Genomic DNA, 24,116 nt, shown 5'->3' on the forward strand with positions numbered 1-24,116 from the left:
GGTGCCCCTGAGTTTGAACTTCCAAAATGTAGTTTAAATGCAGCTTCAAAGGGCTCTAAACGATACCAGCTGAGGAAGAAGGGTCGTTTCTAGCGAAACGATTGGTAATTTTCTAAAAAAATCATGCTACATTGCTGTTTTAGACACAGAGTACACGCAGAGCTACATAAAATGAGCATTTGAGGTTAAACATTTTTTTTTTAGAAAATAACCAATTGTTAACCAATCGGCTGGAATCATTTACATTTTGGAAGTTCAAACTCGGGGGCACTATAGAAGTCCATTAAAGATGGAGAAAAATGCTAAAATGTTTTCCTAAAAAAACATAATTTCTTTTCGACTGAAGAAAGAAAGACATGAACACCTTGGATGACAAAGGGGTGAGTACATTATCTGTAAATTTTTGTTCTGGAAGTGAACTACTCCTTTAAGATTTAACAAAAATTAGGTTCAAGCCCATCTGGAGCAGGCAGAGATATGTGAGGATTCTGAATGCTTCTGTTATATTGTAAATCAGAATTGTGTTGAGAGGTAACATTGTTCCCTGGAGAGTACTGTACTCCTGTGCATTCTCTGTTTTATGCCACATTTTTAAAATTCTGCCTCAACTTCAGGCACTGTTGCCAAGTCTGCAGTTTTCCTGCGGATTTGGGCGGGTTGCTTTGAAAAAAAAAAACATTTCAATAAAATAAAATAAATCCAGACAAAAAGAGAAAACTTAAAATGAAATTGAAAGTTGGCATTGGAAAAAATTTAAATATAAATAAATAATATTGGGAGGTGGGTCATATAACTGGATTCATGAAAGCTCATTGGTACCTGATGCTTTCAATCAGTTGCTGATGTTCCTCGGTGAGCAGTATTTCTGGAAGTGTAGATGCCAGACCTTCAACATCCCTCTCATTTGCATACTGCTTTAGCAAATCAAACAGCCTCTCTTTCACCTCAGGCTCCTCCCCTAAAATCTCCTCAACCTATAAAAATTCAGAACAGACCATTTGAACACTGGAGTTTAAAAACGTCAGTAAAAAATTAATGCATTTGTGTGATGTTTAACCGGTACAAAATAACATATTTTAACAGTTTACCAATTTTTGGCAACACTTTAGTTTAGGGACCAATTCTCACTATTAACTACTTGCTTGTTAACATGCATATAACTAGCATATTGGCTGTTTATTAGTACTTACACAGCACATACAGTTGACTGCGAAATGTTAATTATTTTACCAAAATAACAGGGTTCATATAAAAAAGAAAGTTATTTTTTATTTAGTAATGACCTGTAAAAAGATATTTCACGTAAAAGACATTTACACATAGTCCACAAGAGAAAATAAGTTGAATTTATAAAAATGACCCTGATTCTTAATACTGTGTTGTTACCTGAATGATCCACAGCTGTGGTTTTAGTAGGCTCAAACACTCACTGATGCTTCAGAAGGAAACACGATGCATTAAGAGCCAGGGGTGTAAACTTTTGAAGAGAATGGAGATGTGTACATTTTTCTTATTTTGCCTAAATATCACATTTTTTTCATTTAGTACTGCCCTTCTGAAGCTACAGAAGATACTTACATGTTTCCCAAAAGACAAAATAAATTCAATTTACCCTGATCTTTAAATTCCAAAAGTTTTCACCCCCTGCCTCTTAATGCATCGTTTTTCATTCTGGAGCATCAGTGAGTGTCTGAACCTGCTGTAACAGTCCCTCAGTTGTCCTCAGTGTGAAACAGACATACAGTCATTGTTGGAAAGGTTTCAAATACACAAAAATGCTGAGAACCAAAGAATTTGTGGGACCTGAAGGATTTTTCTGAAGAACAAGGCAGTTTAACTGTTCAGGAAAAACAAGAGACTCATGAACAACTATCACTAAACAAAAACAAAGCTGTGAATCATTCAGGTAACAACACAGTATTAAGAATAAAGGGGGTGTAAACTTTTGAACGGGGTCATTTTTATAAATTCAACTCATTTTCATTTGTGGGCCATATGTCTTTTATGTGAAATATCTTGTTTAGGTAAAAAAATATGCATTTTGTATCTAATCTTAACAACTACCTTACCTTTAATAAGGATCAAACAGTGAGGCAAAAGTCATAGTTAACAGTATTAGTGAGAATTAGTTTCCAAACTAAAGTGTGACCCAATTTTTCTCCATGTCCCTTGAGACTGACCTTCTTGTTGAACTCCAGAGCTTTGTGCTTGCGGTCCTGCCTCACTATGTCTCCGCTCTGATAGGTCTCTTTCATGCTGCTGCTGGTCCGTTTCTGCCAGCGGTTCATCCGCAGCACGCCCAGACGCAGCGTACGTCCCTGAGAGGCCTTGATCATGGCCGCCGCCGTCTCATGCTGTTTCACTGGAATCCCATTCACCTCCATCACATAGTCACCGGCTCGCAGTCCACTCCTGCCAGCCGGAGAGTTGAGCATGCAGTCCTCCACAAGAAGGGGACTGTCTCCCACTATTGTAAAGCCAAAACGACCATCAGGCCCCGGGGCAATGTCCATCTATGGTGGTAAAGTGGATAAGAGTGAGTGACACTACAGTGAATGTTCTTTTACACAACCTGGGATACCTTGATTTAATATTTATATTAAGGCAAATGAATCTGAATTGAAGTCAGTTTTGTTATCAACAGTATATGGTATATAAGTGAAGACAAACTGGCCTGTTCGATTCTAGACACAACGCCGATGCTGGGCGGCACGGTCTTGAGGGTCTGAGCTAGAGCGATGAGGGCTTTGGTGCTGAGGGACGAGACGTTCTGCCCATCGATCTCCAGAACCTGGTCGCCTGGCTGCAGTCCGGCCATGTAAGCGCTGCTGCCCTCCACCACTGACAGGATGTAACTGGGTCCATCTCCACCCAGCTTAAAACCAAATTCCTCTGGCCAACCCTGGTTATTTGCTGGAAGCGCCAGTTCTGATGAAAGTCAATACATGAGTCAAGACGCAAGGATAAAAAGAGAAATGTGAGAATCAATTTTCGTTGGTGTTACATTATTTAGTATTTATATAATAAACTGATTCAAGTATGTTCATATATGTACGTATATTTGTTCATAACATATACACTGCCGTTTAAAAGTTTGGGATCAGTAAGGTTTTTGATGTTTTTTTTTAAAGAAGTTTCACTAACACTTTACAATACGGTTCATTAGGTAACATTAGTTGACTACATTAGTTAACATGAACTAAAAACATAATATTTCTACAGCATTTATTAATCTTAGTTAATGTTAATTTCAGCATTTACTAATGCATTATTAAAATCACAAGTTGTGTTTGTTAACATTAGTTAATGTGTGAACTAATATGAACTAAGAATGAACAGCTGTATTTTTATTAACTAACGTTAACAACACCAAGTTTCTTATGCTCTTCAAAGCTGCATTTATTTGATACAGAAAAAACAGTAATATTGTGACATATCATTACTATTTAAAATAACTGTTTTCTATTTAAATATATATGTTAAAATGTAATTTATTCCTGTGATGCAAAGCTGAATTTTCAGCATCATTAGTCTTCAGTGTCACATGATCCTTCAGAAATCATAATAATATGCTGATCTATTATCAATGTTGAAAACAGTTCTGCTGCTTTATTAATCTTTTTTCAGGATTCTTAAATAAATAAAAAGTTAAAAAGTTAAAAAGTAACAATATAAACCACCATTTAATAGTTCGTGGTCAGTCAATTTTTCTTTTTTTTTTTTTTTTTTTAAGAAAATAAAACTTTTATTCACCAAGGATGTGTTAAATTGATAAAAAGTGACAGCAAAGAACTATATTATTGTTAAAAAAGATTTTTGTTTTGAATAATAATGTTCTTTTAAATGTTTTATTCATCAAAGAATCCTGAAAAAAGAATCACAGGTTCCAAAAAAAATAAAAACTAAGCAGCACAACATTGATAATAAAAATAAGTCAGCATATTAAAGTTATTTCTGAAGGATCATGTGACACTGAAGACTGGAGTAATGATGCTGAAAATTCAGCTTTGCATCACAGGATTAAATTACATTTTACTATATATTCAAATAGAAAACTATTATTTTAAACTGTAATAATATTTCATAATTGTACATTTTTTTCCGTATTTTTGATCAAGTAAATGCAGCCTTGATGAGCAAAAAAACAAACCTTCAAAAAGATTAGTCTATCTGATGCAAAATATAAATATTCGCTCCAAAAGGCATCTACCCAAAATGAATTCATCTATCTATCTATCTATCTATCTATCTATTTATCTATCTATCTATCTATCTGATTTGATAAAATAAAATATAAAATTACATTAAAATTAAAATACAAAATATTCACCCCAAAAGACATATACTCAAAAAAAAATTATATATATATATATATATACTGAATAAAATAAAAACAAATCAAATAAAACAAAAAAATAAAAATAAAATAAAATAAAATTGGAAGACAAAATCCCCACTTCAATTTAAACCAGCGTTTTAGCACTTCATCATATAACCTACTGTAGTGCTTGTAATTGAATTTGTGACCTAATAACAGATGAAAAAAAAAAGTAAAAACGGTCAGGCAATAACATTACGCACCAATATTCAGTGGGAAATCTCTCAGCACGTTAGGATTTGGGTCTGTGGAATTGAGAAAACATATTAATTTGGTTATGTATACGTCTGCATTAAATAAGGCATGGCATATATGTATGTATATGTATGTATATATATATATATAAACTGTCTAATAAAATATGTTCTTTAATAAAGTAAGTAGAAAGTTCTGCTTTATGAACTTACAGAAATCTTTGGAGGCACTGCGGGATCCCGATCGGCTTTGGCGAAGGGAGAAACGGCCCTTCTGGCTCTTCAGAAATCTTCTCATCATGGTTTTTGGGTCTTCTGAGCGGATGTCGGTGTCAAAGTCAAGCTGTCAGAGGTCACGTCAGGTCAGCACCTCCTCACCTTCCTTAACAGGTCACAGCTCCATTATCACCAAACAGTGATCAATCCGGCAGGTTTAGGCTCCATCAAGGATCCTTGGATGAGGATATCAGTCCAGTGTAGATGAAGAGAGCGCTGTCAGGCTCTCTGCAGCCGTGGCTCTACATCTCCACTAAGTTGGTCCAGTTCAAACCCTCTTGCAGAGCGCCGAGCAGAAATCTGGGACAAGCTAGCTGGGTCTTTTAATGATTCTTTTGCAAGAAAAAGGTACAGTGAAGCCCCATTTTTCTATAAATACCTCCCTCTACCTCTCTCTCTCTCTCTGTGATGCTGGTGGATTGGGCCCTCTCTCAGGGCTGAGGAGTGACCCAGAAACTGCCTGTCAGAGCAGCAAAGGACGGCGCTCCGATTACAGATCCTCAGAGATGCTGTGGTACAGTTAGATGTAGTCTGGTACATTTAACTCCAATTCCCCTTCTAATAATATGAATCCGGTATCGTTCTTCCAACTGTTCCTTATTCAAGCACTCAGTCTCAGAACACCAGGAATGGTTAACCTCCAACACTGCAATCATAGCTATGATTTAATATGATATTAATAGCGTTTACAACATGACGTCAAAAAAGTAATGAGGAGATCTGTGGCGCTCAGGGATGCCAGTCAGAAGGTTGTTGGTTTGACCTCTGCAAAGAAAAAGCAAGCCAATTGTTTACTTCCCTATAAATAAATATACTGCAAGCAACTTTGAACAAAAGGGCTAATCTTCCAAAACATGTAAACAACATTTTTTGGTTACAAAACAAAACAACATCAAATTAAATAAAAAAACAAAAAAAACAAAAACAAAACATAAATAATTCAAAAACAAATTAAATATACAAAATACACACAAAAATAAAATTAAACTATCTATTTTAAATACAAAAAAACCCCAAAACAGATATATCAAATTTAAATAAAATGTAAAACAAAATGTAAAATGTAAATAAATCAAAAACAAAAAAGTAAAAACAAAATGTTAATTACAAAATAAACTAAAAAAGTGTCAATTTAAATTTAAACAAAACTAAGCTAAATCTAAAAAACATTTTAATTTTAAATACAAAATTAAAATAATTATATAAAACAAATAACAAAACTAAAAATTAAAAGTAAAACTCTTTTTTTTTAAAAAAACAAGAAAATGTAAATAAATAAATAAATAAATAAAGGTCCTAATTATTAATGTAAACTATCTTATTTGTATTTCTTTTGGGGACACAATGGGGTTATATTGCCTTTGCTGGCTCTAACGAAGAGTTAAAAATGCCAAAACATCAAATAGTGTCTTAAAAGGCATTTGATACTACAAGATGACCCTTGATAAATCCTATTTAAGAAACATGTCAAATCAGAGAGCACAACTGTTTTTCAGTGGATCATTTGCAAGTTAGGTCAGTTCAATTATGGCTGGAAGTAAAGGAAAGATGTCATTAAATATGGGCATATGTGATGGCCTGAAGGGGCAAAGCACTCCAGCATGCGCTGTGATGAACTGATGGGAGGGAGAACAGACAGTGAAGGTGACCAGAGCTTCATCATGCCCCCGATCTGCCAGAAGGAAGCGTCTTCCACCTTGATCTATCGCTTACTGAAAAAAACAGACTGCATATAAGAAACATATATCAACCTCATGTGATGTAAGCCATGCAAGCTTGTAGACTGGAACACACAGAGCATCAATCGTAAGTTCAACCTTTTGAACTTTCTATTCTATCAAAGAATCCTGAAAAAAAAATGAACGATTAGAATGATTTCTGTAGGATCTCGTCAAAATCACGTTATTGCCAATGCTGCTGTGTCCAGCTGGTCAAACAAATAAAGCAATGTTTTGTAAGAATCACAAAGCCACAGTCTTTACTCGGTTTCCTCTGCATCTGCACTGGAAAAGAAACATTGAAAATCATTGAAATATCACACACTTCAGCTTTAGCAGAATGCTCCATGTTCAGTATATCTGGACAGTATCCTGTCTATATAGTTCCTCAGCTTGTTTAAACAAACATAAAATTAGTGTTATGCAGTTAGAATGGCAATAAACATTAAAATACTAAATAAAAACTGTTAAATAAAATATTTATAGTCACTGTAAGTATATAACATATAGGCACCTATTATACAACTATGAGGAGTTAACATATGAGTTATACGTTAACTCTTTCCCCATCAAACGCAGAATCTTCCGTTATTTGGGACAGTTTCTCCGCCAAATATGTAAATATGTAACTTTCCATTTTTTATGAAATAATGTTTTCCCACCAAACACGGAATTTTCCATCATTTACGAGACGCTTCCCCACCAAACACAGAATTTTCTGTTATTTATGAGACGACGCTTACCCACCCAACATGCAATTTTCCGTTATTTATGAGACAACACTTTCCCGCCAAACACAAAATTTTCCGTTATTTATGAGACAATGCTTCCCCACCTAACATGGAATTTTCTGTTATTTATAAGGCAACGTTTCCCCGTCAAACACAGAATTTTATGTTATTTGAGATGTTTCTCCGCCAAACATAGAATTTTATGTTATTTATGAGATGTTTCTCCACCAAACATAGAATTTTCCGTTATTTATGAGACAATTCTTTCTCACCTAACATGGAATTTTCTGTTATTTCTGTTAAACACAGAATTTTCCGTTATTTAAGAGGTTTCCCCGCCAAACATGGAACTTTCCATTCTTGATAAAACAACGCTTCACCACCAAACATGCAATTTTCCAATATTTATGAGACGCTTCCCCACCAAACACAGAATTTTATGTTATTTATGAGACAACGCTTTTTGCCAAACACAGAATTTTCTGTTATTTATGAGATGTTTCTCCACCAAACATTGAATTTTCCATTATTTATGAGACGCTTCCCCACCTAACATGCAATTTTCCGTTATAAGACAACGCTTCCCGCCAAACACAGAATATTCCATTATTTATGAGAAAACGTTTCCCCACCTAACATGGAATTTTCTGTTATTTATGAGACGCTTCCCTGCCAAACACAGAATTTTCTGTCATTTGAGACGTTTCCTTGCCAAACATGGAATTTTCTGTTCTTTATGAAACGCTTCCCCACCAAACACACAATTTTCCATTATTTATTAGACAACACTTTCTGCCAAACACTGAATTTTCTGTTATTTATGAGATGTTTCCCCACCAAACATGGAACTTTTCATTATTTGAGACAACACTTTCTGCCAAACACTGAATTTTCTGTTATTTATGAGATGTTTCCCCACCAAACATGGAACTTTTCATTATTTGAGATGTTTCCCCACCAAACACAGAATTTTCAGTTGCTTATGGGATGTTTCCTCGCCAAACATGGAACTTTCCTTTATTTATGAGACAACACTTACCCACCAAACACAGAATTTTCCATTATTTATGAGATGCTTCCTGCCAAACACAGAATTTTCTGTTATTTCAGATCTTTCCCTGCCAAACACAGAATTTTCCCATATTTGAGACGCTTCCCCACCAAACACAGAATTTTCCGTTATTTGAGATGTTTCCCCACCAAACAATGAATTTTCTGTTATGAGATGTTTCCCCACCAAACATGGAACTTTCCATTATTTATGAGACAACGTTTCCCCACCAAACACAAAATTTTCCGTTATTTAAGATGTTTTCCCACCAAACACAGAATTGTCCGTTATTTATGAGATGTTTCCCGCCAAACATGGAACTTTCCGTTATTTATGAGACGCTTCCTGCCAAACAGAATTTTCTGTTATTTATAAGATCTTTCCCTGCCAAAGACGGAATTTTCCCATATTTGAGACTCTTCCCCACCAAACACAGAATTTTCCATTATTTGAGATGTTTCCCCACCAAACAAGGAATTTTCTGTTGCTTATGAGATGTTTCCCTGCCAAACATGGAACTTTCCATTATTTATGAGACAAAACTTCCCCACCAAACACAGAATTTTCCGTTATTTATAAGACGCTTTCCCACCGAACACAGAATTTTCCATTTTTATATTTAGCATATAGAAATCCTTGCTCCATAGATTTCCATTTGATTTTGTTTTTTTTTTTTACGAACTGAGGGACAAAATGTTACGTCACAGATGCGGTCAATAATGCTTACCATGCTTTTTGAGCCCAGAATATTCCTTGGATGACGCAGTAAATTATGCATTACTAAATATGCAGAAATGACAACTGATCAATAAATGAAATAATACAGAGGTACATAAAAATATATTTAATGTTTTGTACTTTCGTTCCCTGCCAGGTGTTTTGTGGGTCCTGTTATTGGTGGCAATATGTTATGTTACATATTCATGATGAGTAGATGATAGTCGTATATGATTATATGCCATGCAACAGAGAAAATTTAATATAGAAAAAAACATGGTTTTGCCATCTGCTGAAAATGGCATTAGTTCACTAGTATAACCTGCTGCTTGAAAACAACCTGTTTAACACCCAAAACACAAACCTTTGAAAGTTTCCATTAGCAAAAGTTATGAATTCATCTTGCAGTGCAAAACATGTTGATTAAGGCCTCCCAGAGAAGCAAAATGCTACACCATGACTGTTCATGTAACAGACGAAACACATAAAATGAACAAAACCTGCATCTCACACCACTACCACAGTCTGGATTTCCATTTCATCAGGTGAAGCAATGACGTACTGCTCCTCTTGCTCCATTGTCTCAACATTCTCAGCTGTCACCATGGTAACTGTGGTGTGGGGTGTCTCGACGGCGCCCTCTGTTGTCGTAGTGAGGATGGTGCCGTCACTTATGGCATTTGCGAGTGTCATTGCCACCTGTTCGGTCAGACTCTCTGGTGTGGCGATGGTGATGGTGTCTCCACAGTCCGAGATGCCTGGGGTCTCGTCTGCGGCCACATTACGCACGATGATCTGATGGCCTCCGTGTGATTGGCTGACGATCTGCTGCACCACCTTCATGATGTGACTGTCCATCTGAGGTCAGACACATCCAGCAATATGGTTAGTCCATTTGGATGACAAACTGTCCTGTTTCATCTTGCTAATATTGGCTTTACAGGGTAAGTTGACCCAAAAAATAAAAATTCTGTCATGAATTACTCACCCTCATGTTGTACCAAAGCCGTAAGACCTTCGTTCATCTTCAGAACACAAATTAAGATATTTTTGATAAAATCCTGCATAGACAGCAACACAACTGACACATTCAAGGCCCAGAAAGGTAGTAAAAGCACGGTTAAAATAGTCCACGTGACATCAGTGGTTCAACTGTAATGTTATGTTACGAGACACACAAAATATCACATTTGTCACATTCTGTGTGCAGAGAAAACAAAAATAACAACTTTATTCAACATTTTCTTCTCTTCCACACAAAAAGTATTCTCATAGCTTCATAAAATTTAGGTTGAACCACTGATGTGACACTATTTTAACAATGTTCATACTACCTTTCTGGGCCTTGAATGTGGTAGTTGTGTTGCTGTCTATGCAGGGTCAGAAAACTCTCGGATTTCATTAAAAATATCTTAATTTGTGTTCTGAAGATGAATGAAGGTCTTACGGTGTTTGGAACGACATGAGGGTGAGTAATTATTTACAAAATTTTGGGTGAACTAACCCTTAAAGCTGACATTGACAAAAATTTTAAACTGACCTGCTGTTGATTGTCTTGGATTATTGCCACTTCCTCCCCTTGAGCTGCTTCCTCAGATGGTGCCTGAAAAAAAAATATATTTTTTTATTTCACAAGGATGCATTAAATTGATCAAAAGTGACAGTAAAAGTTACAAAATAAAATGATAAAATATTCAAAATCACGGTTTCCACATAAAATATTAATCAGCGCAACATAGTAGTAAATGTTTCTTGAGTATCAAAATTGAGCATTATATTAGAATGATTTCTGAAGGATCATGTGACACTGAAGACTGGAGTAATGATGCTGAAAATTCAGCTGACATCCAAAGAATAGATTACATTTTGAAATATATTGAAATACAAAATAGTTATTTTAAATTGTAATAATTACCATTTTTACTGTATTTTTGAGCAAATAAATGAACTTTTGTTAAGTATAAAAGACTTATTTCATGAAAACATGAGAAAATATGTGTATCAGATCTGCATCACGTTCTGCAGCCGCAGCTCTTAAAGTAATAGCAGCCAAAATAAGCTAATATCCCAGGCTGCTGTGATGTCTGTTAATCAAAGAACAAAAGAAAAAAAACTTTTGTAGCTTTAAGGATTCATCCATGTTTAAATTAAAATTAAGTGTTTGATAACTTCATTCAATTTCTAAATATTACCCACTTGCTGAAGGGCAGCTAAATGTGACGTGATAATAAAGGGTTAATGTGAAGAATGTTTTAAGTTCACTTAAATTAGAAGTTGTTGTTTTTTTTAAGTCTAATAATTACTACAGTTGATAGTTTTCAATTATACTGTAATGTTGTATAGCTAGTAAAAGGTTAAAGGAGAAGTCCACTTCCAGAACAACAATTCACAAATAATTTACTCACCCCCTTGTCATCCAAGATGTTCATGTCTTTCTTTCTTCAGTCGTAAAGAAATTATGGTTTTTGAGGAAAACATTTCAGGATTTTTCTTCATATAATGGACTTCGTTGGTGCCCCGATTTTTAAATGCAGTTTCAAAGGGCTCTAAATGATCCCAGCCGAGGAAGAAGGGTCTTATCTAGCGAAACGATCCACCATTTTTCGGAAAATAACATTTTTTATATTTTTTAGGCACAAATGCTTAAGTAGCAGTGTTTACAAAGTGAATGCGCAAAGACTAACAAAGTGCAAGTAAGTTTGTAAACGCTGTTTACAAACAAAAATGTACAACGATGTCCTCCTCTCAAGTTGTAGGAGAAAATAAGATGGAGTTTTTCGCCATACTCAGTACACAGACGATGAACTTAGACATGATTCGTAGTAGTGATGGGATGATTTTACCGTCTTTAACCCTTGAGTCTCGTTCAGCAAAATGAACAAATCTTTTTTTGAGTCATTTCGTTCATTTTAGCAAAATATAATTAAAATGTTACGTGTTACTTCCCTAACACATCTACTGCTTACACAAACGTTGATCACACTACAAACAAGACAAAACTATAATGCTATAAGAAACAGAAAAGATGAATTCATTGTTTACCTGGGTCTTTAGTCTATGATTAGCTCACCTCACCTCTTATCTGACAAGTTTCAGGTTTGAGTCGTTCGTTCATCATGTGACAGCCCCATAAGATAAACGAACGACTCGAAAAACCCAAAGACTCGGAACAGGTGAACTAATTCAGGTACAGAGCATAATAGGATGTTGCGCATGCATGACTGAATGAATAACTCCCTGAGACGACTCGTTCTTCCCGAGTCACATTAAAGATTTGTTGAAAATGAAAGAATCGTTCAAAAATGACCCATTACTAATTCATAGCATCGTGGATGCGCATCCCAGAGCCTGTGCTACACAAGCTTTTGTACTTAAAAAGTATACACATTTTTATTTTTAGAAAAAAAAATACAGATATGAACTTTCTTCCTCGGCTGGGATCATTTAGAGCCCTTTGAAGCTGCATTTAAACTACATTTTCACCAATGAAGTCCATTATATGGAGAAAAATCCTGATGTTTTCCTCAAAAACCATAATTTCTTTACGACTGAAGACAGAAAGACATGAACATCTTGGATGACAAGGGGGTGAATAAATTATTTGTGAATTGTTGTTCTGGAAGTGGACTTCTCCTTTAAATATTAGGGAGAAAAAACAATTTCCCAGAGACATCAGTAGTATTGGTATCAGTGATCCTGGCCTTCAGTCATAAACAAGATGCCATTAAACAAATATTAAAAATATACTGTCTTTTTGTTGTTTCCACATTAATTTAAAAACTAAGTGTGAAATTATTGCAAAATGTAAGTATATTTAAAAACTTTAATGTTAGGCGGGATTAACTGCCATTAATTAGTGCGATTAATTAGCTAATTTTTTTTTTATTGACTGACAGCACTAATAAGTATATGTAGCACATGTGATGTTTACCCCTATGATGTATTCCTGAGTGTCGGCCACTACTGAAGAGAACTCCACCAGCACAGCATGAGGGTCGTCTGATACGATGGTGGTGGAGACGCTCTCAGCCGTCACTTCCTGCTCATCAGAGTTCCCCGCATGTTCAGAGTCCTTCTGCTGCACAGCAAAACAGCCTCCTGACCACACACACAAATATACAGTCATTACGAGTGACAACCGTAACTGCATGATATGCCAGAAAACATATTATACTTATGTTCGCAAATTGTTTTGTCCATTCACCTCCGTATAGATGTGTTTTAATCATCTGAATTAATAATTTATTAATAGCTTTAGTGATATATTTTTATAAACCTTTGGCTCGCAGGTGACGGTTCAGCGTCCCATGCTCAGCAAAGCCCCGGCCACATTTCGAGCACTTGAAGGGCTTTTCTCCCGTGTGATGTCGGATGTGCCGCACCAAAGCGCTCTTTTCCCGGAAGCCACGGGAGCAGTGCGGACACACGTAAGGCTTTTCGTCGCCATGAGTGCGGTGGTGGACCTGCAGAGCATTCTGGAACATGACAGACAATGGTTTAAAGATAACAATGTAAAATCTAAGGATTGTGTTTGCATATTGTTTTTGCATAATGACCTCACCTTGGTTTTGTAGCTCTTGTCACAGAAGCTGCAGTGGTACGGCCTCTCGTCTGAATGCGCTCTCATGTGTTCCCGCACGTGTCCGATGGCTTTAAACTGCTTGCCGCACTCTCCGCATTTGTAGCGCCGCTCGCTGACGTGCGTCTCCATGTGCTTTTTCAGCACGTAGCCCGTCAGGAACTCCTTCTGACATGTTAAGCACTTGAATGGCTTGTAACCTGTGGAAATAAAAAAAAAAAACATTCAGACACTCAACTATTATAGATTGTCACCCCCTTGTCATCCAAGATGTTCATGTCTTTCTTTCTTCAGTCGTAAAGAAATTATGTTTTTGGAGAAAAACATTTCAGGATTTTTCTCCATATAGTGGACTTCTATGGTGCCTGTGAGTTTGAACGTCCAAAATGTATTTTAAATGCAGCTTCAAAGAGCTCTAAACGATCCCAGCCGAGGAAGAAGGGTCTTATGTAGCGAAACAATCTGTTATTATCTAAAAAAAAATTGACAATTTATATACTTTTTAACCTTAAATGCTCATCTTGTCTAGCTCTGCGTGAACTCCAGTTCAAGACAGTTAGGGTATGTCAAAAAACTCCTATCTTATTTTCTCCTCCAACTTTAAAATCATCCTACATCGCTGCAGAAGTACCAACCCAGTGTTTACAAAGTGAATGTGCAAAGAAGATCAAATGCCCTATACAAAAAAAGTTAAAACAGCGATGTAGGACGATTCTGAATTGAGGAGAAAATGAGATTTGGTTTTTTGAAATACCCTAACTGTATTGACCCGGAATACACAGAGTTCACGCAGAGCTAGACAAGACGAGCATTTGAGGTTAAAAGTTTATAAACTGTAATTTTTTTGTTTGTTTAGAGCCCTTTCAAGCTGCATTTAAACTGCATTTTGGAAGTTCAAACTCGTGGGCACCATAGAAGTCCACTATATGGAGAGAAATCAAGAAATGTATTGCTCAAAAAACTACTTCATGACTGAAGAAATACAGACTACATTTTGGATGATAAGGCGATGAGTAAATTATCTGTACTCCTTTAATCAATAAACTGCTTTAAATGGGGCTTACCAACATGCCCTTTGACATGGACCCTCAGGTAGGCCAATGTCTTGAACATGCGTTCACAGTGTGGACATTTGTATAATTTTGACTCAACAGGTTCGTCTTCCTTCACAGATGAATCCTGTGATGGATAAAAAACAATTTTAAGTCTCATTTGTGTTGTTTTATTCAAATAAAACAGCCGTGACAATCTACGAAACTCACTTGTGTTTCCTCGGCCATGGTCTCCACACATTCTTCTGTCACCTGGATCTCAGTGAGTCTGGCATCAGTCTCAGGAGCCTGCAGGACTGCTTTAGGTGACCGGGCCTCTGCCTGTTCAGCCGCCTCTGTGGCTTCGGTCTCCAGTGCAATGCCAGAATTTATGATGGCCTGGCAGATTAGGTTGTCGGCTTCAACCACAGTTGCAGTTTGAGGCTGAGACACGACCTGTTACGGACAGAGGTACTACATTAACGCTAGTGCGAAACGAGCCACAACTTCTGAATATATAAACAAATGCCCCTGTACTTTTCCAAACATTATCATTTTTACAAATGCAAGTTCCTTCTTAGAAGGATTATTTTTTCTGGTTAAAACTATTTAACCAGAGGTTTAAGTTTAGCTTTTTAGCCTTTTTAATAATGTTAATTATGTAACACTTTGTAATAAGGTTTAGTTGTTTAACATTTGTTAATGTATTAGATGTTGTCAGTATAACACTAATAATGATTTGGGAAGCCTTAAAGGGATAGTTCACACAAAAAATAAAAATTCTGTCATGAATTACTCACCCTCATGTTGTTCCGAACCCGTACAACTTGTTTCATTTGTTTTCTTTGCACACAGAAAGTATTCGCATACCTTCGTAAAATTACAGGTAAACCACTGATGTCACATGGACTATTTTAACAACGTCCTTACTGCCTTTCTGGGCCTTGAACGTGTCAGTTGCGTTGCTGTCTATGCAGGGTCAGAAAGCTCTGGGATTTCATCAAAAATATCTTAATTTGTGTTCTGAAGATGAACGAATGTCTTTGAATGTGGGTTTGAAACGACATGAGAGTAATTAATGACAAAAAAAATTTTTGGATGAAAATGCCTTTACCTAACAATGAACAACATTTTTTACAGCATCTGTCTAGCCAAATGCTAATTTGTAAATATGCTTTTAATATAGTTATTTAATAATAGTTAATGTTAAATATTTGTAGAAAATGAAAAAACAATATATACATATACTTTTTTTATTTCATTTTATACAAATATTTACACATTTATAATTTACCTTTATCAAAAAGAAATCTAAACTTTTGTTGAGACTTTAAATGTTAAAATAGGTTAAAGAGATAGTTTACTCAAAAATGAAAGCACTGTCATTAATTACTCACCCTCATGTTGCTCCAAACCCATAAGACCTTCGTTCATCTTCAGAACACAAATTAGGATATTTTTGATGAAATCTTTCTGACCCTGCATAGACAGCAACACAACTGACACGTTCAAGACCCAGAAAGGTAGTAAGGACATCGTTAAAATAGACAGAACCTGTTCTTGGTACCTTTCTGGACCTTGTCAGTTGCGTTGCTGTCTGTTAGGGCTGAGCTTGATTACGATTATTGAATGATGTGATTTGAGAATAACTGAAGAAAACAAACTTTTTTTGGTCATTTGTTGAATATTTTGAACAACTGAAACAAAAGCTTGCTTGAAATGAAGATGTCTTATGAAAAAAGTCATATTTCAGTTTTACTGTAAAGCTAACTTCCTAAAAAATATAAAACAGCTTTCATTTTTTGCAAACAAAATAAATGAATATTGCCATGTCAAAAGTAGATAATAACCAGCATCTCTTGCAAACAAAATACATTTTAAATATTGTCAAGTGAAAAGTAGAAAATAGCTTGCATTTCCTGTAAACAAGGGTTTTAAATAATGAATGTAAATAAAACACTGCTGATTAAGAGAAGTCCTTAATCTTGTCCTGTCACTCTATATGCGAAAGTATTTACTCCGGGTTCTTACTGGCCATTCACACAGAACACGTTATTGCGTCTAAAGGCCACACAGTCGCGCCAGGTCTTTAAAATTTGTATTTTCTGTGGAAATTAGTGGAAGCACACTGGCAGCGCTGTGCTCCTCGCCTGGTGTGCGACCGCCTTTTAAAACGCAAGATACAGCGCTCAGGAATGCTAAAAAATAAAAAATAAAAAAACGCAGTGCATAATGCCTACTCCGCCACATTGCCGTCAAATACAAAAGTTCCAATGCCAACCTGCTTCTGTAAACAAAAGCTTGCCCTGCCTCAGTGGTCTTCTGATTGGTCCACTGTTTTAAAATTGACAATGGTGAGCGGCGCTGAGTGTAAAATTTTAAATTCTTTTAGCACCACTCACTTGCAGAACGCTGCAAAAACAGAAGAGCAACAGTCATATGTGTCCGTATAGCGCTTACGACACGTGTGGTGGTATGTTTTTAAGGAGAAAGTATTAACGGGATTTAAAAAAATGAAATAACTGACATGGGAAAATTACGACGGTTAGAGGTTCTGACTTTTGGTTTCGTTTTCTTTTCAATTAATCGTCCAGCCATACTGTCTACGCAGGGTCAGAAAGCTCTTGGATTTCACGAAAAATATCTTAATTTGTGTTCCAAAGATTAATAAAGGTCTTACAGGTTTAGAACGACATGAGGGTGAGTAATTAATTACTGAATTTTCATTTTTGGGTGAACTATCCATTTAAATTGCAGCAACCAAAATGCAGAAAAGGTCACTGCACACTGAGTCCAAAATTTCTGTATGCGTTTTTATCATTTTTTCGTATTCGAAAACTAATAAAATGCTTGCTACAGATGTGAAAACGCAGAAAATCAAACCTGATCCAAATTTTGTTTTTTGTGTAAACATGACTGACATAATGTGAGGTCGTATTTATTTTTTAACATGCGAAAGTTTCGGACTTTCAGTGTGCAGTGACCTTAACTGTTCATGTTTTTTTTTTAAATCTGCAAAATTCAACATGTTTTTCCGCACCAAAAAAATTTTAATCAATATGCTAGTATTGTTAGTCTCAGACCTGTTGCACTTGTCCTACCACCTCGATCTGGATGATCTCCTGACCAGCTTCCACAACTCTCACGACAGGAATTTGCTCCTTCTCAGGTTCAGGAGGTGAAGGCTGAACTTCTAGAACGATACCCAACAACAGTCAAATCAGAAAACCTCACGTGCACAACAGTTTTCCTGTGAAATATAAATCTCTATCACGGCATGAACAAACCAACTAAAAATTAATGAAATTAAAATTCACCATCTATTTTCTAAATGCATGTTACAGAACTTATTTATTGACCTTGTAATGTTAAATCAAAATGTCATAACTGATTTTCCTATAAAAACAACAGATTTCTCTCTGGTGACATGCCAGACTTCACCTTGCAAAGTCATGCTCATCCGCCCACATCTCAACATCCAATCAAAAATTTTGCATGGAACCTCCATGTTTTGTTTTTCAACAATCCGTTACACTCAGACGTACGTCACAATATGAAAGAAAAGAGCTGTCACTATTTCTCTTTTTTGTGAAAAGATCCATCACTACCCTCCTATCTCTGAAAAAGTCGTTATGAAAAGGCTTCATGAGATGTGAATTACCTTTCCGAACTCCATCCTTGCTGACAAGTATCTCTTTACACTGACTGTAGCGAATCTTCTCAGTGCAAGGCGTGAGAGACTTCAGATGTCTGGTTAGCGCTCCAGACTCTCTAAACGCCAGTCCACACTGATTGCAGCGGTACGGACGCTCATCTGTCAAAAGAAGACGATAACATGACATTGAGAAAGCAGTGTCTTTAAAAACGTACACAAGACACTAAGTAACTTACCGATACACAGACGCCACCTTGCACAGCTTAGTTTTACCTGTGTGCCGACGTTTGTGTCGGATCAACGAACCCTTGGTCCTAAAAGCAGTCTCGCATATTTCACACTTAAAGTCCTTCTGATCGGTGTGTGTGAACATGTGGGTTCTCAGAATGTTTGTCTACGGGACAAATAAATGGATCAATTTTATCCATTCTAAGTTTTGCTTGCATATTCCCAAATGAGATGAGTACTCATGCATAAAAATGATCTAATATTGTACCGTTTTAAAGGTCTTCTCACATATGTCGCAGATGTATCGTCCCTCTGCGTTTAACTTCCAAGCGACTTTTGCAGAACTGTCATCCTCGCTCACAGAGCGGCTTCTCTTTTTTCCTCCGGTTGCCGCTTTATCTCCCTTGTCTAAAGAGCAAAGCGACTTCATTTAGTACTCAAAGAGAGATGGATTGGTAAATCATGTTCACTTCGGACCCAAATGATTCCATTGTATAGTTCATACTGTGTATGTAACTAAAGAGAGCAGAGTCTTGTTTGGACCTTGTTTGGTCTTGGTCCAATTAAAATTGGACATCTGGTCTCAACATTGATATTTTATTGACTTTACTAAAAAAAGTGCTGTACCTGCATTCGACGTTCCCGCTTCATCAGATGATTCCTCATTTTCACTTAAATTCACCTCAATGGAAGCACCTTCATTAGGGACAACATTTGTCTGAGGGAGGAGACAGAGATGAGCACAGATGTATCATCATCTTACATTTTGTACCGCTTCTTGAGTCTATGATGCAGATCTTTATGAGGTGCATTTATTTGATTAAAAATACAGTAAAAACTGAAATATTGTGAAATATTATTACAATTTAAAATAACTGTTTTCTATGTGAGTATATTTTAAAATGTAATTTATTCCTGTGAGGCAAGCTGAATTTTCTGTCTTCAGTGTCACATGATCCTTCAGAAATCATTCTAATATGATTTGCTGCTTAAGAAACATTTTTCATTATCAATAATGCAAAAAAGTTGCAAACTGTGATACATTTTTTTCAAGATTTTTTGTTGAATAACAAATATGTACCGTCAGTTATCCAGGAAATCAGGAATGATATTAATAGCACACAAACCTGATGGTCTTGCTGAGGACGTTTGCAGCTCCTGCTGAGTTTATGTTGGATGAAAGCATCCAGAGCGGAGAACTCCTCCAGACATCTCCCGCACTTATGAATATCCTCATCTGAGAGGAGAGACAAAAATATTGATCTCACTTTACTTTGACGGATCATGCATTTTGCAAAAATACCTGTGCCATGTGAAACGAAGAATTAAAAAAACATAAATATTTATCAATCTAAAATAGTCACATTTTCACACAATTGTGGCATCAATTGTGCATCCAATATTTTTTTAATAAAAAATAAATGTATAAAATATTTAATAAAAATGTTTCACTTTAAATCTTTAATAGTAAAATAAAATGTTAATTATTAATGTGTTAAGTTACGTCATTTATAATATTACATAATTTAAATACAGTACAATTCGTAATATATATTATGTACTTATGTAATTTCTGTTTCCATTATGATTTCATTTTATTTGTGCATTTTTGTATTACTATTTCTTTTATTTAATAATAATATTACATGCTTAGGACACATATAAAAAAACTAAAATAATAAACATTTTCCCATAATTGTGGCATCAATTTTGCATGAAACATATATATATATATTTTAATAAAAAATTAATGTATGAAATATTAATAAAAATATTTAGAATTTTAATAGTAAAATAAAACCTTAAGTTACATCATTTAAAATATGTATTTTAATGTTTCAATACAATTAATAATATATAAATTAATACTTATGTACTATTACAGTTTTTATTTTTATATTTTTTGTTTCTATTATGATTTCAGTTAACATTTTAGTTATTTTGTTTTGTGTTTTTGCGTTACTATACATTTTATTTTTAAATAAAATATCACATGCTTAGGGCACATACAAAAAACAAACAAATCTAAAATAGTCACATTTTCACACAATTGTGGCATCAATTCTGCATTCAATATTTTTTTAAATAAAAAAAATGTATAAAAGTAAAATAAAAAAAAAAAATGTAGTATTTTAATAGTAAAATAAAATGCTAATAATTAATATGTATTAAGTTATTATGTAATTTAATGTTTTAATACAATTAGTAATATATAACTTATATACTACTATATATAATTTATGCACTACTATAGTTTTTATTCATATTCTGGATTAGTTTTATTTTTATATTTTCTGTTTCTATTATGATTTCAGTTAAAAGTTGTAGTAATTTAGTTGTTTGCAAGTTTTTGAGTATCTTTTATTTATTAATAAAATATTATATGCTTACAAAAAAGTCTAAAATAGTCACATTTTCACACAATTGTGACATCAACTAGCTTCCAATATTTTTATAAAATAAAAACTAAATGTATAAAAACAATTATAAAAATGTGTCATTTTAAATATTTAATAGTAAAATAAAATGATATATAATCATTTATAAATATTTATGTACTATTATAGTTTTTATTTTTCTATTTTCGGTTTCCAATATGATTTCAGTTAAGGTTTTAGTAATTTTGTTGTGCATTTTTGTATTACTATATATTTTATTTATTAATATTACATGCTTAGGACACATAATAATAATAATAACAATAATAATAATAATAAAATAGTCACATTTTCCACAACTGTGGCATCAATTTTGCATCCAATATTTTCTTAAATAAAACATAAACGTATAAAATATTAATAAATATATGTAATATTTAATTACAAATATTTATTATTAATAGTAAAATAAAATGTTATTAATATTTATTAAATTAAATTATATTATGTTTTAACACGATTAGTAATATATAACTTAATATGTATGTACTATTACATAATACGGTACAATTAGTAATATATAACTTAATTGTTATGTATCATTATAGTTTTTATTTTTATATTTTCAGTAATTTTGTTGTTTTTGTATTACTAAATCATTTAGTATTTAGTTCACAAATCTTTAAAACGTAATTTCCATCACAGTATGCTATATTGTATAAATATATAATTTTGAGGTGCAAACAACTTTATTGTTGCAAAAGATTTTCTTAGTACATAAAAAAATAAAATTCAAAAAAGTGTCCATAGGTAAATAAACATCCAAAACCTGCTGTCGAGCGTTTTTTTTAATTTTTAGATCAACCAGTCTTTGACTGCTGCAGCAGTAACATGTATGTGTTGTCAGTTGTTCATCCAGTACAGATCGATGCTAAGCAGCATTAGCAGCAGCCTAAACATGCTGGTCAAAAACAACATTGCGGCTAATGGAGATTCTGCTAGCGTGACTGAACGAGCCAAAGTCAGGCCCACATATTTAATCGCGTTTTTACTACACGTCTTTGTCCCATCGCTTTGTTTTTGTACCTTCGTCTCCGAGTGTGGTTTGGATGGTGATGATGTTGCTATGCTCCGTTTGGTCGGTAACTGTTGCTGCCGTATTATTATTTTCTTCAGTCATGTCGTTCCAGACCTCCGTCTCTGTCGCAACGCTTCAACAGGGAAAACATGGCGGATTTACGACCTCGTAGTCATAACAACAAAAGGGCGGCGAGGGGAGGGAGAACGAGCACGTCATAATAGATTCAAAATAAAGGCGCGCTCGTCTTCTCCAGTCAAATCGGCTCTTTCGAACGGTTCGTTTCGAAGAATCGGTTCAGCGATGGGCATCGATGAACTAAAACGTTCCAAAACATACAGCTGAAGTCAAGTGTTTACATAAACATTGCAGAATCTGCAAAATGTTGATAATTTAACCAAAATAAGAGGGATCGTACAAAATGGATGTTATTTTTAATTAGTACTGACCTGAATAAGATATTTCACATAAATAAGTTTACATATAATCCACAACAGAAAATAATAGTTGAATTTATAAAAATGACCCATTCAAAAGTTTACATATGCTTTTTTCTTAATACCCTGCTGTTACCTGAATGATCCACAGCTGTGTTTTTTTGTGATAGTTGTTCATGAGTCCCTTATTTGTCCTGAACAGTTAAACCGCCTGCGGATCTTTAGAAAATCCTTAAGGTCTCAGAAATTCTTTGGTATTTAAACCCTTTCCAACAATGAATGTATGATTTTGAGATCCATCTTTTTACACTGAGGACAACTGAGGCACTCATATGCAACTATTACAGAAGGTTCAAACACTCACTGATGCCTCAGAACGCATTAAGAGCCGGGGGGTGAAAACTTTTGGAATTTGAAGATCAGGGTAAATTTAACTTATTTTGTCTTCTGGGAAACATGCAAGTATCTTCTGTAGCTTCTGAAGGGCAGTGCTAAATGAAAAAAAATACGACATTTAGGCAAAATAAGAAAAATGTGCACATTTTTTTGTATACAAAATGTACACCCCTGGCTCTTAATGCATTGTGTTTCCTTCTGGAGCGTCAGTGAGTTTGAAGCTTCTGTAATAGTTGCATATGAGTCCCTCAGTTGTCCTCAGTGTAAAAAGATGGATCTCAAAATCATACAGTCATTGCTGGAAAGGGTTCAACTACACAAAAATGCTGAAAAACCAAAGAACCTGTAGGACCTGAAGGATTTTTCTGAAGAACAGCGACAAACAACTATTACTATTAAAAAAACACACACAGAGCTGTGAATCATTCAGGTAACAACACTGCATTAAAAATCAAGTGTATGTACACATTTGAATGGGGTAATTTTTATAAATTCAACTATTATTTTCTTTTGTGGACTATATGCAAACATCTTTTATGTGAAATACCTTATTCAAGTCAGTACTTAATAAAAAAAATAACATGCATTTTGTATGATCCTTCTTGCTTTGGTAAAAGCAAGGTGTATGTAAACTTTTGACTTCAACTGTATAATGTTATATTTAAGTTTATGAAAGACCATAACATAAAGTCACATGACACTGTCATATTTGACAAAGCACTTGAAAATTCTGTCATTAATTGCCCACCCACATGTTGGTCGAAACCCTGTAAGACCTTCGTTCATCTTTGGAACACAAATTAAGATATTTTTGATAAAATCAGTTTTTGATGAAACCCTGCATAGACAGCAATGCATGTGAAATGTTCCCTAGACCCAGAAAGGTAGTAAGGACATTGTTAAAATAGTCCATGTGACATCAGTGCTTTAACATCGATTTTATGAAGCTACTAGAAAACTTTTTGCATGCAAGAAGAACGAAAATAAAGACTTTATTCAACAATTTCTTCTCTTTTGTTGTCAGTTTTCGACGTGCATTCATGAGAAATTGTTGATTAAAGTTATTTTTGTTTTCTTTGTGCACAAAACGTATTCTTGTAGCTTCTTAACATCATGGCTTAACATTATTTTATCAATGTTCTTACTACCTTTCTGGGTCTTGAACGTGTCAGTTGCATTGCTGTCTATCCAGGGTCAGAAAGCTCTTGGATTTCATCAAAAATATCTTAATTTGTGTTCTGAAAATGAACAAAGGTCTTACGGGTTTGG

General features: G+C 34.8%; 2 protein-coding genes across 5 annotated transcripts in view; both read right to left on the bottom strand.

Moving 5' to 3' along the window:
- The window catches only part of grid2ipa (glutamate receptor, ionotropic, delta 2 (Grid2) interacting protein, a), a 35,307-nt gene extending 30,137 nt beyond the window's left edge, over positions 1-5,170 (bottom strand). For all 3 annotated transcript variants that reach the window (XM_051099159.1, XM_051099162.1, XM_051099151.1), the window contains exons 1-5: positions 4,786-5,170; positions 4,582-4,623; positions 2,675-2,928; positions 2,181-2,513; positions 820-974 (exon numbers count right to left, since the gene is read on the bottom strand). In XM_051099159.1, the coding sequence (XP_050955116.1) occupies positions 820-974; positions 2,181-2,513; positions 2,675-2,928; positions 4,582-4,623; positions 4,786-4,873 (872 nt within the window). In that variant the 5' untranslated portion in view covers positions 4,874-5,170. The remainder of the gene's footprint in view (positions 1-819; positions 975-2,180; positions 2,514-2,674; positions 2,929-4,581; positions 4,624-4,785) is intronic.
- A 4,007-nt stretch (positions 5,171-9,177) lies between these two features.
- On the bottom strand, positions 9,178-22,170 carry e4f1 (E4F transcription factor 1). 2 transcript variants are annotated; one of them, XM_051106715.1, is made up of 14 exons: positions 22,023-22,170; positions 19,686-19,795; positions 19,186-19,276; positions 18,827-18,966; positions 18,604-18,724; positions 18,337-18,489; positions 17,780-17,868; positions 14,907-15,131; positions 14,709-14,823; positions 13,627-13,844; positions 13,342-13,540; positions 12,997-13,163; positions 10,606-10,668; positions 9,178-9,923 (listed from the first exon to the last, which is right to left on the bottom strand). In XM_051106715.1, exons 1-14 carry the CDS (start codon positions 22,114-22,116, stop codon positions 9,573-9,575), a joined length of 2,136 nt encoding a protein of 711 aa, XP_050962672.1. In that variant the 5' UTR covers positions 22,117-22,170; the 3' UTR covers positions 9,178-9,572. The 2 variants fall into 2 exon arrangements, with proteins under 2 accessions (XP_050962672.1, XP_050962671.1); XM_051106714.1 differs by having other exon boundaries at positions 17,759-17,868.
- Between the last annotated feature and the right edge of the window lie 1,946 nt (positions 22,171-24,116).

Source organism: Labeo rohita, chromosome 3, assembly GCF_022985175.1.
Source record: "Labeo rohita strain BAU-BD-2019 chromosome 3, IGBB_LRoh.1.0, whole genome shotgun sequence".
NCBI classification, from domain to species: Eukaryota; Metazoa; Chordata; class Actinopteri; order Cypriniformes; family Cyprinidae; genus Labeo; species Labeo rohita.

Excerpts from the sequence above, each read along its gene's own strand:
- e4f1 (XM_051106714.1), bottom strand. The coding sequence starts at position 22,116 with ATGACTGAAGAAAATAATAATACGGCAGCAACAGTTACCGACCAAACG. Across the intron at positions 19,277-19,685 it reads GTCCTCAGCAAGACCATCAG|ACAAATGTTGTCCCTAATGA; the intron begins GTTTGTGTGCTA and ends CTCCTCCCTCAG. Across the intron at positions 13,541-13,626 it reads ACAAGAGCTACAAAACCAAG|AATGCTCTGCAGGTCCACCA; the intron begins GTGAGGTCATTA and ends GTCATGTTCCAG.